At 31.2% G+C, this 18833-nt stretch overlaps 1 protein-coding gene across 3 annotated transcripts in view; it reads left to right on the forward strand.

Annotated features, from left to right (window-relative positions):
* Positions 1-18833, forward strand: part of LOC118191280 (fibronectin type-III domain-containing protein 3A-like) — a 223982-nt gene that overhangs the window by 83606 nt on the left and 121543 nt on the right. For all 3 annotated transcript variants that reach the window (XM_085825345.1, XM_085825346.1, XM_085825347.1), the window contains 2 exons: positions 10339-10496; positions 15416-15475. In XM_085825345.1, coding sequence (XP_085681471.1) covers positions 10339-10496; positions 15416-15475 — 218 coding nt within the window. The remainder of the gene's footprint in view (positions 1-10338; positions 10497-15415; positions 15476-18833) is intronic.

The raw sequence follows: 18833 nt of genomic DNA on the forward strand, positions 1-18833 counted from the left end.
ATAGAAGATTCCAGAAAAATGTGCCAAAATGAAAAATGTCTATCAATATTTTGGCGATTTTAAGATCTGTTTCTATAGAAAATTTTTAATTCTGAGATCTGGGAATTTTTTGACGATTTTTTTAGAACATTCTAACATTGATAAATTTTATTAAAATTGGAATTATATTTAAGAATTGGAATTATATTTAAGAAATAACATTAAAATAAAGCATTTTTATTTTTCACTGTCTATAATATGACATTTTGTTCCATTTTGGCCACATATTATACAATTTTTTTAATCTGAAAAATAAGCAAGTAATAATGCTATAAAGCACAGTTTACAAAACAGTTTTTAGAAAAAACAAAATAGCTATGTAATTAATTAAAAATGTCTTTTTAATTTTTTCATGTTAAGAATTTTTCCCATTTCTCAGAATTCTCAGAAAATGCATCAGTTTTCTCTATAAAATTAATTTCACACTTTTTTCCTCCAATTTTTTTTTTTTTAAAAAACATTTCTGGCTTTTTTCTGTTACAGAATTGGTAGGGGTAATTTTTCTTTAGGATTTTAGACATTAAAGCTTGGAAAGTTTAGAAAGATTTTAAGGCAAATTTATAGACCCATAATTCTAAAAAATTCCAGAAAAATGTGATAAAATGAAAAATGTCTCCATGGTAGTAACACGCAGTTTCTTACATTTTGGAGAACATCTGGAAGAACAATGAAAACGTAATACTTGAATGTTTTACTTCTGATTCTAGAATCACTTTCTTAATATTTTTATCTTCCCTTTATTTTCTCTACTTTTCACTAGATACAAGCATGGAAAATATTAAAAGTATTTCTAATCTTATCATATGGACAGGCATTATAGAAAGGAATTTAACTGACAATTCAAAAGATTCATCTAAATGTCTTGATGCATCATACACAGAGCTGGCACTAGGCATTTTGCCACCTGATGCAGTCTCTGTGGATCCTAAATTCTGCTTCTTGGTGCCTTTCTAAATTCTGATTCCAATGCCTACTCTAAATTCTAAAAGTTTTGCCATTTCTAGATTTTGTTGCACAGTGCATCCCTAAATTCTAATGCCACACCAGCTCTGTGACCAGACTTTACCATATGTATTTCATATTTTTTCTGAATGTTCGTATTACTAAAGAAATAAAATTAGCAGCTTTTTCCATACATTCTAAATGCATTTAGTCTTTTAGGATAACAGAAGTCTTTAATTAAATGCCAAAAATTTAAAGTGAAAAGGAAACGTGTTGAAAAAAGAAACTAAATATGTAAAGAGAAAGAAAATTATTCTTCAAAGATATGTACAGTTATTATTACGTAAATTACCCAGTTGTTTACAGTTTCAGCCTTTACTGTAATTTCCCATTTCTATTTCCTCACCAGAATGCAAATCACTTAGACAGTTTTTAAACTGAGGTTTTTGGAGTGTAAGACAAGTGTGTTTCTGACCTCCACTTGCTCCCTGCATTAGTTCTGTCAGTTCTGATAATTTGCAATTATTAGTCTTTCCATTACTGCTGCTGACATTTGAGTTTATTATGACAATAGAGTTACTGACCAGATTAATTTGAAATTAAATTGTATAGTCTTTGACCGCTAGTCCATATTTTTAGTTTGAATTTGACTCTTCTTGTTTAATTATATCAACACAAACTGTAATTGATTTTGTTAGCATAAGAACAGGCCTATATGTTCCAAGTTCTTTTTGAATAAGAAGCTTATTTAAACCTTTATTTAAATTTATTATATAATTTATAGTTACTTTCAGACATAGTGATAATTTGTTTCACGTCTGTCCGGGGGGGGGGGGAGGTGGTTCGGATTATTTAACTTTTACCAGATTAAGTAAACCCTCATAGGTGGAGAGGTTAACAGTTAGACGATAAAACATGCAGAAACTAATGAGAACAAACACTGTTTTGCATATTGAGACAAATTTCGGTACTATTCTGTTTTGAGGGCCGTAAGAAAATTGCAGTGGATATGTATGCGCAAACGCGCCAAATCTAGCAAACGCGCCCATTTAACAGCGCGTCAAATCTAGCGTATGTGATGCTTTCAGATTGTGTAAGTTTATATAGTTCTATATTTCTTAAGATGCCATTGAAATACTACTTTAATTTTTAATTCCTTTTTTAATATCCTATGGATTTAACAATTTGGGAATTGCCTCTGATGAAAAGTCTGCGATAGAATTTTGGGTAAAGTGCAGAATCACCCACTGCTTGACGCGTTTTTAAGAATAGATAAACTCCGGTATCCATGTACACATCAACTTATTTTCACTTAAAAAAAAAAATTCCAGAATTGCACGAAAATGGCACTGCGCACATCCTTGACTTTATCTATGTACACATCGACCTATTGTCACTTAAAAAGTAAACGAAAATTGACAAAATTCCAATTGTTTTTACCCTTGTAAAAAGCGGCACAAAAATAAGCGGGCGATTCTGCACTTTACTGAAAATGTTTTCAAAGAAAAGGCATCATTCATTATAGAAAATTATGTTTGAACAACCAATGAGGTGACATTATGCTTTAGCGATAACTCGGTAGCGAAACATGTGAAATTAGCCTTTCATCTAAATTAAAACATCAATATTTAGATAGTTATTTACTATTATACTTCCTTTCTTGCGTTAGGGTTGCTGCAATTACTTTTGGCAGCACTGGCTTCAACAATAGTTTGGAGATTTTCTACGGCCTTCGAAACCGAATAGTACCCAAATTTCTAATTGTTAGAAAAGATGCTGAAAAAGAAAGAAATTGATATAAATTAGCCAAAATATCTGGGCAGGCCTTCAAATTAGAAAGACGCATAATTATTTTGTTGAGTTTTATGTTTTATAGCTTTTAATGTGTAATTACCCTATTTTTGTTTAAAAATCAATGTCATAAATTGCATGTATTTTAAACTGTGAAATTTTATAAGATTGATATTAATAGGGTTTTTTAACAAATATTATTTAAAAATAAATTTAATAGTGGCCATGTAAATCCGTAATGACTAAGGTTATCTAATACCAACATGCCTTCTCTTAAAAATTATCTCTCTATATTAAAGCAAGTTATTGCCTTTCGTTAACACGCTGAGCCCGGCGTCGGTCCCTGGGAACCGGCACTGGAATTTTCGTTTGGCTGGCATCGGTCCGTGGGACCGACAGTATTAATGTTAAAAAATAAGTATAGTCTCAATCAAATGTGATCAAATGCAATTTTAATGAAATTCATTGAAACATTATAAACAAAACTACGGCTTAGCTTTACACATATTACAATACGAAACAACTATTTGGTAACATTTTTGTCTATCTTGTATCCAAATAGTTTTGAATTGTCATCATAACTTTTCGAACCATACTTTCGGACTTTATGTGCCTCTCCTTCCTTTTTGTATAATTTATGAATAATTTAAGTCAGCAATATTGCACCGCTTGATCGCAATTTTGCCTCTGGCTGAACAGAATGGACAGCAAATTCGGCGCCGGGCTCAACGTGTTAAACCTTTGCCGTGGTCACAAGGTAAAACACAAAAATATAAAAATTCATGTGAAACTTATTCTTTGCATCTAGTGAGACTTAATGCAAAACAACTTATCACCGCTAATACTTTAGTGGCTTAAGCCACTATTTTGTATATTAACTGAGTTATAACCTCTGGAACTCTACACGAAGCTATGACACTAACAGCGTCAGACGGAGGTCACCAAATTTTCAAAACTTGCTAACTGTGCCTACATCAGGCCTTTCAGGTTTGTTCTGATCAGCAGGTCTCTATAGGCGAGCAGGAGCGGTGACAACAGCCAGTCTTTTGTTATGAATCATGCTGATTATGATTTTAACGTTCATTTTAACCTATGCTGCCTGACATAAAATCTACTTACTATTTACTAAATCTCTAGACTGAGCATGTATGTGACAAAATGAGACATTAAAAAAAAAAAGCTAACTGTTAGTAAAATGTAACTAAAATGTCACTTATCTTCTTTCAGATATGTCCAGTTATTATGAGTGTAAAATATTTAATGCTACTTGATAAATTTCATAAAATTAATTTTATTTTCAAAATATTAATAATTATGTTAATTAACCACTTCCCAGTTTTGCCCACGTTCGGGTACTTGTAAATGGCACTTTTTTGATTTTCCCGAGCGGCGCTCGGGCAAAACTTTTTTCTAGTCTAATACACTGATTTGCCCGAATTTTTTGCTTGTTTAGTGTGTAATGTTTCTAACAGATGGCGCTAGTAGTCCAGTAAAGTTAGAATTGCAAAACAACTGGTTTCAAGGTTAGGTTTTACTGAATTCTTTTACGCAAATAAAGGCGCGAAATTTCTTTTCACTAGCTCCGGTGTTCCGGCTACTGCGAATACTATTTGTTTTAAATTTGGAGCTAAAATAAAAGAAGAAATGAATGATAATGAGAAGCTTATAACTGAAGATATAACTCTGATATTGACTCAGATAGTGAATCTGAAATTTCACTAAATGATTCTGGAAGTAATGACAGTTTGTTGTCTGACTTCTCTATTGATGAAGAAACGGAAAGTATAGATAATCTAACGCAAATTTGGAACTTTTATGAACTTGATATTAATAATCCTTCTTTCTTGATATTAATAATTCTTCTTTGGAATCGAACAGATATGTAATAACAATAAAACATTTTAAATTCTGACATCTATTTTTGTAAAGTGTGTTTTCCAGTTCGCTTACTTGTTCGAAAAAAGCCAACTTTAAGGAAATATGTGCTTTTTACGATGAAAATAAAAATTACCATAAATCAATAAATTCAATACTTGTAATAGTTCTGACTGCTGATTTGGGTTTATATAATGACTTTCTTCATAAAAATGTTTATCAAAAATATGCTTATTTTTTGTCATAATATGACGGAAAAAAGAATCTGTTAAGTGGTTAAGTCATGTTTAATAATAATGTATCCCACTCATGTTCAGGCATAGATATAATATTTTTAATTGAATTTATTCAGTTCCCATTTGCTCATAGGTCCTTAATTTTTTTTCATCAATGGTCCTTAAAAGTACTTAATTTCCTTGTGCAGAAATGTGTACGAACCCTGTATAATGTCATTATATGTCACTTTGTTTATCTTTTTCTATTTAGAGTTCTCCAGTAGTGATTTCTTTGTTTAATAATTCTCTTCACTTTTCTAGAAGTAATTACTTGCAAAGATATTAAGATTACCGTAGAAACCTTTTGCCATGTTTTGAATACTATTACTTTCCTCCCCTTTCATCATAGACTGTTTTTTATTTACTATTAATTTCGTTTTATCTTTAAAAGAAAAAAAAAATTTTTTTTCCCTTAATATTTTTTTTTTTTTTTTTTTTTTTTTTGTAAAATGTGAGTTTAACATTATTTGCAGTGAAATTTGTCATGTCATTTATATTTCAGATTTATCATTTATATAATTTTTTTTACTGATTTCATTTTAAAAGGTGATCTTAAGTTTATTATGAAATATACAGTGGCTCCCAAAAGTGTGTGTACACTTATGATTTTCATTGAAATAGGGCTCTATCCATTAATTAAAAGTAAACTTTCTGAATGAGATTTTAATAATAAGATCTATTATCTATTCATAACAAAATTACATGAAATATTTTTTAAATATAGTGAACCTTTATTTATAAGAAATTAATAATAAAAAAATCATAAACATTTTATCTCACAAAAGTCTTCGTACACCGAAATATTTTTTGATAAAATCAAAATTAGAATTATCTTTTGCCGCTTTTTTAAATTTTTGCATTGTGTTGGCATTCACAAAATTGTTTGCTTTAACTTTTTATTGTTTACTTCATAATATTCTATTTATTATTGGAAAATGGGTCGCAGTCGTAAAGAAATTACAAACAGCATTCAAAAACTGATCATTTTTCACCATAGTAGTGGTAAATCAATTCGAAATATCACTAAATTAGTTAATTTATCCCATTCTACAGTGCAGTATGGAATAAAATGCTTTAAAGAAAATCGGATTGAAAACAAGGTAAGAAAAGATCAACCAAGAACGTTAACTAAACATGATGAGAGATTTATTATTAGAAAATTTGTGAAAAACCCACGTTTGAGTGCTGTAAAAGTTTCTGCAGAATTTAATGCAAAGTTTTCTACTTCAATTTCACCTTAAACTGTTCGACAAGTTCTCAGAGAAGCTGGATTACATGAGCGTTCTGCCTGTAAAAAGAATTTTGTTAGTGAGAAAAACAGAAAGCTTAGGCTTTCATTCGCAGAATCAATGATAAATACACCCAAAACGTACTGGAATAATGTCCTATTTGCTGACGAAAGCATATTTAACATTTTTGGTTCTGATGGTCGAATAACTGTATGGAGAAGGAAAAATGAGGAACTTCATTCTAAGAACTTAGTTGGAACAGTTAAGCATGGCGGTGAAGGTGTTCTTATGTGGAGGGGGGGCATGACAGCTTCAGGACTAGGTAATTTGGTATTTATTGATGGCATAATGAATCATTCTCTTTATTTAAATATTTTAAGAGTGAATTTTAAATTATGAGCCCAAAATTTGGTATTGGAAACAACTTTTTAATCATGATAACGATCGTAAGTATACAGCTCTCAGCGCTCGCCTGTAGTGTCTCTATAATTGCCCACAGGTTTTGAAAACACCACCTCAGTCGCCAGATTTAAACCCCATAGAACACATGTGGAAAGAGCTGGAGGTTAAAGTACGAAAACACAACATCAAAACGAAAAGCAAACTCAAAACAACCATGATGAAAGAATGAGTGAATGTTGATACAGGAGGGGGGGGAATGTAATTTTGTTACGAATAGATTATAGATCTTATTATTAAAATCTCATTCAGAAAGTTTACTTTTAATTAATGGATACAGCCCTATTTCAATGAAATTCATAAGTGTACGAACACTTTTGAGAGCCACTATAATATTATATTCTTTTTATCGAATTTTAACATTCTAACTTCAAAAAATGTTTCTGTTATAAAGACATGGAATTTTTACAGCATAGAAAACTTAATTTTCATGCTCATTTCACACAATGAAAAAAATATTAATGAGGTCACTTTCTACACTATTTTTTAAACTAGCAGCTTGTGGGTCCAGTCTTTGGACTTTCATGCATAACCTGCCAGACTGAATGCATGCTAAGTATTGTAATTTATTTGAGAAAAAAATATTCTCAGGACAATCATGCATTGATCTCAGTAAAGTCACCTGAAGAATTTAAAATTCAGGAGATTATTGGAAAAAATGTTTCAGTTGAGCAATTTTATTGGCTAGTCACTTGTCTGGCTAGCCGCTTAAAACAATTGATTTTAAAAAAAGAAAAATTATCGGTTTTAATCAAGCCATTTAGTAATTAATGATACTAAAGATGAAGAACTGCATTTATTGCTTTTATATCACACAGTTTGTTAATCAGTAATAAACCGATTAAATTTAAAAGAAAAATTTAGTATCTTATACTTTGGCTTATGTTAACACATTGGTAGCTGGAATATATATATATATATATATTTCTTTTGGACAGTGGCAGCATATTTCTTTCAAATTGCTAAATTTGCTGTTTAAATTTGAAATACAAATATCGTATGCTTTTCGAATAGTGACATATTTCTTTTAAATAACAAAGTTTTCTGCTTAAATTTGAAGGATAAATATCTTATGCTTTGCTGAATGGTAACTAGTTTTTAGATTAAATCTAAAATATTGTAGAGACATTAGGTTATTTCAAAGCAGGAGAGATGAAAAATGAGCAATGCCCTCGCTGAGACTAGAACCTCGGACCTCTCGAATTTACGCTGAGTGTACTGACAACAAAGGCATGCTAAGGAGATGGGAGAATTACCTTATATACTCCCCCTTTTAAAGGGCGACTGGGGATTAGGGAACTCAATCGCTAAATCTTGGTGGTGAAGAATCATCATCCACCACCTTTTTTTATTTCGGGTGCCACTGTAGAGACATTAAGATATTTTGGAAGCAGAAGATATGCAACGGAGGACGTGGGCACCATCTCTACCAATACGGTTAATCGGTATAGGGCCACATCCACCTTTATCCACCTTTATTGCCTAGATGCATGATACATAAGAACATACAGTGGCTACAGATAGACTGTGCAGAAGATACATATATATTCAGATGCCTAAATACATCTTACGTAGGAATATGGATGCATGAGATGTGTAAGGGGGACATTCATAAGAACATATCTAAGGTGACACACATAGGGTGACGTACACATACTTATGAATATAAGATATATAGGAGCAGAATCAGTTACATGATGTTGCGAGATATACGATACAAGATACTGTGGATACAGATATATGCAGATGCCAAGATATATAATACGAGGTGCAAAGTGATATAAGTGCCAGGATACATGGTAGAAGGTGCAAAATAAGATGCATGATACAGGGTTATGTGAGATATATGTTACAATATGCAGAAGATACAAATATTGGCAGATGCCAGGATGCATGATACGTAGAGCATAAGGTGCAGTAGATACATAAGGTGACAGATATAAGGACATGCATAAGGTGACATACACATACTTAAGAAACAAAGGTTCAAAATAGGTTACATATTAAAGGATGATACGAGAAATATGATATATATTATACGATACGAGATATTTGTTAAGACATACAGGGTTACAGGATGATACTAGAGATTTGTTAAATATACAGTTATACATACACATACAACCTATGTTGTAAAATGTACAGGGAACATTGTACAACATAGGTTGCATATTGCAGGATGTTACAAGATATATGATTACAAGGTGCAGAAGATACTGATATAGGCAGATACCATGATACATGGTGCAGAATGTGTTACATGCTACAGGATGATACGAGATTATATATGCAGATACCAGAATACATGATACTGGATCCAGAATAAGTTACATAACTAAGATTTTGCAAAATATATGATACTAGATGCTGGAAATACAAATTTTTGCTAATGCCAGGATACTTTATACAAGGCGCATGATAAGTTGAATAAGTTATATGATACAGGATGATACGAGATAATATATGCGGTTGTCAGAATACATGATACAGAGTGTTGAATAGTTTGCATGATACAGGATGATACGAGATAAATGATATAAGGTACAGAAGATATGTAGATACAGATACATATATGCCGATACAGATAATGCTAATTACATTGTACAGTTCAGTTAGTTAACATAATACAGATAATTGGCATAATACAGTTTCGTTAAATAATACTTGTATGTACATGCAATAGGGCTATCAGTGTTGTACACACATTCATTATTATTCAAGATTATTCAAAGGTATTAGATACTGGTGCCAGTCACTAAATCACTATTTGTATATTGTGGCGGTCTGTAAGCAGCAGACATGAAAGCAGAAGACATGAAAATGAGCAATGCCCTCGCCGCGACTCAAACCTAGGACCTCTTGAATATGCACTGAGTATGCTGACTACTACACCATGAAGGCATGCTAAGAAGATGGGAGAAATACCTTATAACATAGATATGTTACGTTTTTCTATCCAAAATATAAAATAAATAAAATATAAGTCTGAAATCCAAAATTTGGACTTCAAGGTACATGTTTGGATGGAAAAATGATGCATGTTTAAAAATTTGGTGGCTCTGGGTGCTGCCATTTTACCACAATGCGAGGAACATAAATTCATGCATACTTAGTGATCCTTAATTATTTTAATTGTAGAAATAACTTGTAATTAAGACAAAAAATGGAAAATTAAAAGTAAGTAAATAAAATTTTTGTAATGTAAGCTTTTATTTAAAACTTCCAGAATAATTAGTGAACTGAAAAGAGAAAAATTTATTTATCATACTGTTTAATGAGAAAAGATTAAACAATTTTTTTTTTTACAAAATTCATCTGCAGTTTTATATTGCAAATAATAAAAATATGGGTGTCTAAATAATGAAATCTAATACCATTGTCAAAAGTCATTATGTTTATAAATGCATCAAGGGAATCTTATACTTTTACTATTTGTGATATAAAATTGTAGATGAGTTTTATAAAAAAAATATTTAATCTCTTGTTCCATTAAAGTAGATATGTAATAAATTATTTTTCTTCTTTTAGTTTGTTGATTATTCCATGAATTTTAAATAAAAGCTTACTATTAAGTTATTTTTTTCTATTTCTTGGTAGTTGTTAGGAATGTTGTGTTACTTAAAATGTCCTCCTTCGTAATATACATTACAAATGTATCATCTTTTAATATAAATTTTTTATCTTAACTGTCATTTGATGATGTTTATATTTAATGAATTTGCATTTAGGTCTCCAATATAACTGCTACAAGTGCCTTGTTAAAATGGACAAAACTTGACTTAAATACTGAAAATGATGGTGATCTCCAGGATCCTACTTTTGAGCCAAAATACATTTTGCTGTTGTGTGATAAAAGTAAAGATAATAAATCAAAAGTAATATATAGGTAAGACCTGTGTTATTAGTTTTCGAAGACACTGCATTGATAAATTTAGTATACACGGTGTGTCTTCAAAGTTTAAGGACTAAGTTCATATTAAGTTAAAGAAGGAAACAACTTTCGTATTTCTTATCCTTTATTTTTATTGTACAGTCTATGTCCAAAGCTTTGCATATATATGCAGATGAATATGGAAGAAACTACCTGATGAGAATGGAATTGAGTGATGGCATGATGAGCAGAAGAAAATGAGAACAGATTTTTAGTTTTTCAGTATCTTTCGTGAGAATTTTTTGAGCAATGCTGTTACTTACATTAAGCTTATCAGTTTTCATTTGGAGACATAACTTGTGTTTATCAGCGATAGTTGTTGAATTTTTGGGTTAGAGTTGACTTTAGGGTATCCCTTGTATTATCGTGAAGTTTTTGTTTCATTTATCGCCAAGTTGTTGTTTTGTTTATCGCCAAGTTGTTGTATCATTTATGGTAACCTGAGTAGTTGAATGTTATGGAAACCCTATTATGACATAATCGTTTGCATTATTCCGGGAAATTTTGAATCGTGGGATATTTTGCAAGGACTTTTGTGGTGTGTGTTGCCTAGGAAGCACATTGCTTGTTTCATTGTTTAGACGGTACAATGGCTGAATGTAGTAAGGTTAATTTGAAGTTCCTGTATGATTTGGAATGAAAGGGGAAAAGTGCATTAATTGACTGGTGTGTAAATGAGGGTTTACTTACAGCCTTTTTCCGGACAGTCCGAAACTACGTAGTAAATTTTTTACTCTTATTTTTGTGGTGACGCCGATATACAGATTCTAGTTCAGATAATTTTAGGAAGTTTTTGGATGCTGCTAAGGAATTTTGTGTGCCACAGACTGAAGGCGAACAATTTTCTAATGTAATATTGTGAATTTTTAGGTTCACAATATTACATTAGAAATTCGTTCGTCCAAAACTAATATTGTGAATTTTTAGGTTCACAATATTTTACATTAGAAATTCATTCGTCCAAAACTAATATTGTGAATTTTTAGGTTCACAATATTATTTGGTGAATCCGAGAACTCTACTATTATTACTTCTAATTTAACTAACTAGTAAACCAAGAAAATCATAAAATATATAAGGGTTAGCAATTTAGACATAGTTTGTGATCCTATTCAAATGTAGTCTTTGCGTTGTGAGTAAGACTTTTTTCCGGGAACTCGTTCAAAGGAAGAATCGGATAATGATGTAAAAGCAATATACAAAAGAAAACATAATAAGATTTCCACATTAAATGTAAGTTTATTCAGACTCCTCATATTTGTGTTTAATTTCACATTATTGTTAACGTTGCTTTCCAATTATTTATTTCATTTTCTCATTTGACTTGATCACTTATTGAATTTTCACATTTAACTTGATTATTAGGTACTATATTACTATGATGACTTAAATAATTGACTTTTAACAAGAGCTACTACGCTAAAATTTAGAAGGGTCAAAAGACACCCTCTTTCTGGATTGCACCAAAAATTCTTTAATCTGGGCAAAACAATTTCACAAAAATTTAACTTATTATAATATTATAATTAACTTAATAAGATTTTTCATTATCAATTAAGAGGAGTTTCAGACAAATCATTAGTCTATGTAAGGAAAGCGGAAAATAGACAAATATTTCGTTATAACTTAATTTAAAGTTTTACACAGAATGAGTAAATAAAAATGTGTAACAGAAGGACTTATATGTTGATCCATGGTGAAGCACTAATTCCAAAGGTGGGTACCTGAAAACTGGACTGCCGTTGAGACACATGGAAGAACCACAAGAAGAAAAATCCTCAAAATATTGCCACAGGGCTTGACTATTAAGGAAACAGTCTGGGTCCCGTTCAACACGAAGATTCATAGTGGCTAAGAAGCTGGTGTGGCTCGTTCGACCCGGCAACAATGACATTTTCCTGCATTCAGTTATGAAGTTCAGTTCACTTGGACGAAGTTGACGTGGATATTTCCAATCATAGAAAACCGATGATACCGAGTTGAACTGAATAATACCAACTCTGGGTATAGTTAACGCACTTTGCATGGAAAGAAACTAGATAAAATCTCGCCTTGTTTAACACGCACACATGCCATGTCAGGAAATGTAATTCTCGACCACCCTTAATGTGAAAAACCTGGCCATATAAAGCTATGAAGTAACACAGACTGAAGCAAACTTCCTTATTTTTAAGACTTCTTCATTCCGGATGCAAACGTCCTAGTTTGAATTTCGGGTTTTTTGTTGAAGGCAAAATGGGAACATCACAGCAGCTCCCTGAAAAGCAGCAACCGAGCAAAAGGTCGCGCAAATTAAGAACCAACTTCTCACCTGACGATGAAACCCAAAAAGTGCCTTTTCTCGAAAACCTCCTTCACTTCTTTCAGCAAACACGTCTGCCATAATGTCTTCATTTATCACCCCCCCTCTTTTGGGACTAAATTTCTGTTTCTCGCCCTGAAGGAACCAAATATGTTCATTACACATGCGCCCCCTTTTCTCACTTAGCCAAACCGGGCACTCCGATCGCCAAACTAAAAATGACCCCCCAGAGAAGGTGAGGTGGCAACTACTGACCTTTCTGTCATGTAGATCCTGTCCTAAAGGTCAGTTACACAAAAGAAATTTGTTCTCCAACTTTTCTTGGAACAAAACAACCTTGCGAAAGAATGACTTAACAAAAATTCGTTTCTATTCGGAATCCTTTTCACAATGAGCAGAAATCTTGGATAAATTTAAATAAGAGAAAATAAATAATATTCCTAGAAGCATCTGTTTTTTCCCCAAAATTAAAGTATTTTCAAAACCGAATACTGAATTAATAAACTACAATAGTAATTCAAAGAATTAAAAATTAATATTTTCCTAAATAAGAAAAATAATTAACTTGATTTCAAATACTATCACCACAACACTAAATAAGGTAAGTCGATATTTGCTTTGTGTAGTGCTTAAATGCATAACAGGTTTTTCCTTTTTTATGTTATTTTATTGTTCGGTTTAATATGTAGTTTATTGAGATTATGTATTTGTTTGCCTTTATTGTAGAATTTGGTGCTTCTTTGACGTTTTAGGGAAAATGTATCGATGTGTACGTGGACAAAGTCAGGGAGTGCGTAAGGCATAGTTTGTGAAATTCTCTGATTTTTAAGTGAAAATAGGTTGATGTGTACATGGATAAAGTCAAGGAAGGGAGTGTGCAATGCCATTTTTGTGCAATTCTGGGAATTTTTTTTCAAGTGAAAATAGGTTGCTGTGTACATGGATACCAAGTTTGTGCAATTCTTTGCCTTTGTGTAGCCGTAATTTTTGGCACAAAAATTGCCGCTGTGCAAGCCAAAATAACAAGTCAAAGAATTGCACTAACTCGGTATCCATGTACCGCCAAAAATTGCCAAGGGGTACCCTAAAATATACTTTTACCGAATTTTTGTGATGTTATCTGTTCGAGAGGGTGAAGTTGCCAAGCTTCATCATTCATGTATTTGCATTTGTGTTGAAATTCTCCATAACAATTAAATATGATGAACCATAGTTATGTTTTTTTCCTTGGATGCTTTACACAACGTTTTAAATGATAGTTGTAGTTTTTCTTTCTTTTACAGCAAAATTTATCGCTTCCTTCACTCAGCTTTAAAAATTTATAACAGATCTGCTGCAGATCAAGATAAATAATAAACTACAGGTTCTATCCATAAACAGACAAAATTGTTGGAAAAGTGATGTGTCTTAAATACAAGTACTGTAAAAAATTATTGTTTAGCAGGCTTTTGGAATTTGTTAATAATTAATTCTAAAATTTTGTAGATACAAACTGTGTATGTATTACAAAGAAAATAATTTCTTTTTCTTATGCACTCTGTTGTTAAATTTAATGTGGGAAAGAAGTAATTTTAGTATTTTCTGATTATCTGCATCCTCACTGAAAAATCGTGAAAAAGTAATCTTCAAGTATAGCAATATGGAACCTATTTATGTAGTAAGCTGGTATGCATGTAGCATATATCTGTTTTAGCTAGTGCACGATACCAAAATTATATGGACGCAGAATTTGTGTAATTTATGGAATTTTTTTAAGTGAAAAAACACCACCGTGTCCATGAGAACAGCAACAGCGAACAAAGTAATATTAAAAAAGGTAAGTATTGTATTTTCAATTAATCTTGATTTTAAAATTTTATTGATTGATTGCTTTTGTATTGAATTCTTAGTGCACCACCATTTTGAAAATGGCTATTGTTTTTCATGCATTAGCTTAGTGAAAAATTAAGTTACCAGCGAGTCTGTGAATACTTTTCAAAGTCACCAGCAAATTCATAATATTTCGGTAGGATTGCAGATAATTAGAAAGTGCCATATATTATTTTATATGAGCCATCTCATATTTAATGAGGAAAGACTCTAATTAAATGTTGTATCTGAAAATTCAGTGTGTGCCACCAGTTCTAATAGTGCATTTAAATGGCAATTCATACATGACACACCCATCTCTGTGAAACAGTTGACAACTGATGTATATGTCACATACCCTCCACAAAGGGGGTTAACATGTCAGATTAAAATTAAAAAAAATTCCAAATTGATATTATAATGTTTGTCCCTGCATATTACCCCGCCAAGCATATGAAGGCAACTTGGAACTTTTTTATGTTTTTGAGTGTTAATATTAAATTTTTCAGAAATTAAAAATAATTATATTTTAATTTAAGAATAATAAATATATATTACTAAAATATTATATTATAAAAGTAATTATGAGATATAGATTAATACCAGTAAAATATTTCAGTGCATTAACTCTGTTTGAATTATAAAATAGAAAAAAATCTGTTTTAAAATTGTATATATGTGTGTGTGTGTGTATAAATATATATATATAATATGTTTTAAACAGTGGAAAAGAAACTGAGTGTGATTTAAATGATTTGAAGCCAGCTACTACTTATTTAGCATGGTAAGTATATCTTATTTCTTGTAGTAAGATCCAGTAGTAAGGTTTCATGCAGCCAGCCTATTTTACTTTTGGAATTTTTCTTTCAAAAGAAATTCTTAATTTGCTTTATATCACAAACTAATATTAGCAATAATTTTTAGGATGTACTTAAGCTCGATTTTTACTTCCTTGTATAAAGTAAAGGAAGTATTGTAATCATGAGAAATTTCAGATTTCAATGCAAATATCCATTTTGACAGTTTTTATCCATTTTGACAGTTTTTAAATCCATTTTGACCATTTGTTTGTGTGACGTCTATGCATATAGAAAGAATAAAGGACTCTTCATTCCAAAATGGATTGTTTTTTCTGGACGTCTATATGTATGTATGTATCTTGCATGAAGTCTGTACGTACGTATCTTGCATAACTAAAAAATAATTAGCCATAGAACATTGAAATTTTGTATATTGGACTGCTATAGTATCTAATTTTTACACCTCCCTTTCTTGCTGCAATTGGCAGTACGAAAAATGTGTGTGTGTATATATATATACTAAGGCTATATTTTTTAGATTTTTTATATTGTATTTACAGAAATATTTTACCTAAAATTTTTCTGTTTTGAATGTTCCATTTCATAAGCCTCTTTCTTCACTATCTTTTTACACCATAATTTCCGAAACAATAAAGCTTTTTTTAGTAGCCTAAGAGGTATTTTATCCTATTCCTCTTGAACAGTTTTCCAAAGTCCAAAGAGGGTTGTAGGTCGAAGTCTGAACAATCCGCTTTTTAAAAGTCAAAAGCGCAAAAATCCGTGTATGATATATCGGGAGATTTAGTAGGGATTATGAGTGAAAGGTATGGCCTTGACACTCAATTCTTGCTCCATTTTTTTCCATGAAATTAACAGTGGATTTTGACATGTGGCTGCTTGCTTTGTCTTGATGTGGCTGTACTGATTGATGGCACTGTGGGTAAAGAGAAGATATTTCATATTTAAAAATTGGATTTAAAATATGTTTCTGATAATATGTTGAGTTGACCTTAACAGTTTTCTGCTCTCCTTTAATTTTTATTTGTCACTATATCAAAAACCAACAACAACTTTCTTTAGATTCTTTGAATCATGTTCTAAGATTTTTTTTCTTCTTTTTGATGGTTATAAATGGATCTATTTTTATTGTGGTCATTTAAGTGTATCCTTCATCTGTTGTGATAACATTTTTTCCATTTTTGTCCGAATGATTGTTTCTCATAGAGAATTCTGCAGCACATTCTGCTTTCAGCGATATATCATGGAGAAAAGACAAAGCCATTACCAGGGTTCGTAGCGGTCCTTATAAGTGCTTATAAGTCCTTATATTTGAAAACAAAATATAAAGGCCCTTATAGGTGCTTACTTTTTCTTTAAAGCCCTTTTTTCTTTTAGTGCTTTTTTTTTTTTTTTTTTTTTTAATGAACGCGCTATTTTTCCCCGTACCAAAGCCGAAACTAAATAAACAACTTTTCTTCGTAATATGGAATGTCAGATGGTGAATAGCTTTTCCCCCTTTCTCTGCATTAACATAACCTTTGGTGTGCACGAAGAGTACATACGGGTGCCCGTTGTTCTATTGGTCAAAGAATTGCGAAATCAGTATAAAATTTCGGTACATTCGGCATTCTTTTCCTCCTTCCCAAATACTACACACATTTGAATTTCTATCCAGATCTTAATAATTTGCATTCTCGTTCCGCTTGGTTAGTTCATATTTGTGTTTATTATGATCATTATGCTTATATTATGAGTATATGTATGAATGTTTATAATAACAGTTGCAGTAACTGCTGAAGTATAGTAAACTTCCAAAAATGGTTGTGTTTTAACACAGATTAGCATTTTAGGAATAATATTCAGAATGGCTTAAATAAAGGGAAAGTAATCGAATAGTCAAAATAATTTCATTTTTTTGGCCAATACATTATACAGTACGAAGACTGGGAAGTTCTCCCCTTTCTCCGCAAAATCTCGAATATTGAAACTGTTACAAGTTCACTGCAAAACAAGCAATGGACTTTTTTTGGTCACTTTCCAATCTGGATTGAATAAGACTAAAAGTTCTGCGGTCTACCAACCCAAGCGAAGAATGATTCTATTCCGGAAATTTAACGCCGTCTGTTGAAAATTAGAATGAAAAACACCCCAGTTACTCGTATTTAGTTCTTTATTCTCCCAATACCGGCAGCTGTTGATTCCGATTGCTTAATATCACGTAGGGAAGAATTACGGCACACGTATTGCACAACAACGTTTGCGATATTTTGAAGAGATAATTAATTTTGATGTTCTGTCCGAGATTTGTTTATGAACACTTAAAAGAGTTTTACTGTGCTTGCTAAGCAGAATATTTTTCAGTTGCATTGGTTTATTTTTATATGCACATATCAAAATGTCAAAAGCATTTATTTATTTAGCCGAAAAATCTAAAAAGCGGCTACAGTCTACCCCCTTCCGCTCCTCTTTTTCAAGTTACGCTCGACTGTCCGAATATTCGCCAGTTTCCAAGTATGCAGGTTAGTTAAGCTTTTACTGTTAAAGGATGACTACATGAAGCAAATTTCTGTCTTCTGATTTCAGAAATGTTCCTCTTTTTTACTTAAATTACTTTGCTTGCAATATCTGCTAAGGAAAAACTGATATACAATGAAAATTTAGAAAATGTTCAGAATTAAGATTTAAATATTAATATGAGTGGAAAAATAAATTGTATTTATTATTAGGTTCCAAGCGAACACAATAAATATTCCTTATTATTATTTATTTTCTCTATTTTAAACTGAAATTTCATCATTAAATCTTGTAATACAGTTTAGTTTTGCATAGTTTTTTTTCTCTCATTGTAAACTAGTTCTGTAAATTGAACTGTTATTTAAAATTTAAAGGGAAAAAAAAAAAAAAAAAAAAAGTAATTATTTTCCATGGTTGAGGTAATGCTTATTCTCTCTTAATAAATACTGCATTTCTCATATTTTAAATTACAAGTCTAATTTTTAAGGTTATGCAGTTGTGTATAATGTCATTAGATAGGTGCTTATTTTTTTTCTTAAAATGTGCTTGAAAAGTGCTTATAGGTGCTTATTTTTTTTAACTAAAATGTGGCTATGAACCCTGATTACTTTTTTTGGCCTTTTTAAGATTCAAATCATTTAGAGTTAGAACTGAGCATTTTAATAATTATGCAACTGCTTTTAATTTTGATTTTTTTTTACATTAAAGTTCTTAACTGAATCATTCAAAACATTCAGTTTTTTCTTTGGATATATATTTTGAACAATTTTTTTTTTCATTGAAACAAAACTTTGACATTCTCTTAATTTCTTATCAACAGTATTATCT

Source organism: Stegodyphus dumicola, chromosome 10, assembly GCF_044657685.1.
Source record: "Stegodyphus dumicola isolate Sdum_Otavi_A_Nest chromosome 10, ASM4465768v1".
NCBI lineage: Eukaryota > Metazoa > Arthropoda > Arachnida > Araneae > Eresidae > Stegodyphus > Stegodyphus dumicola.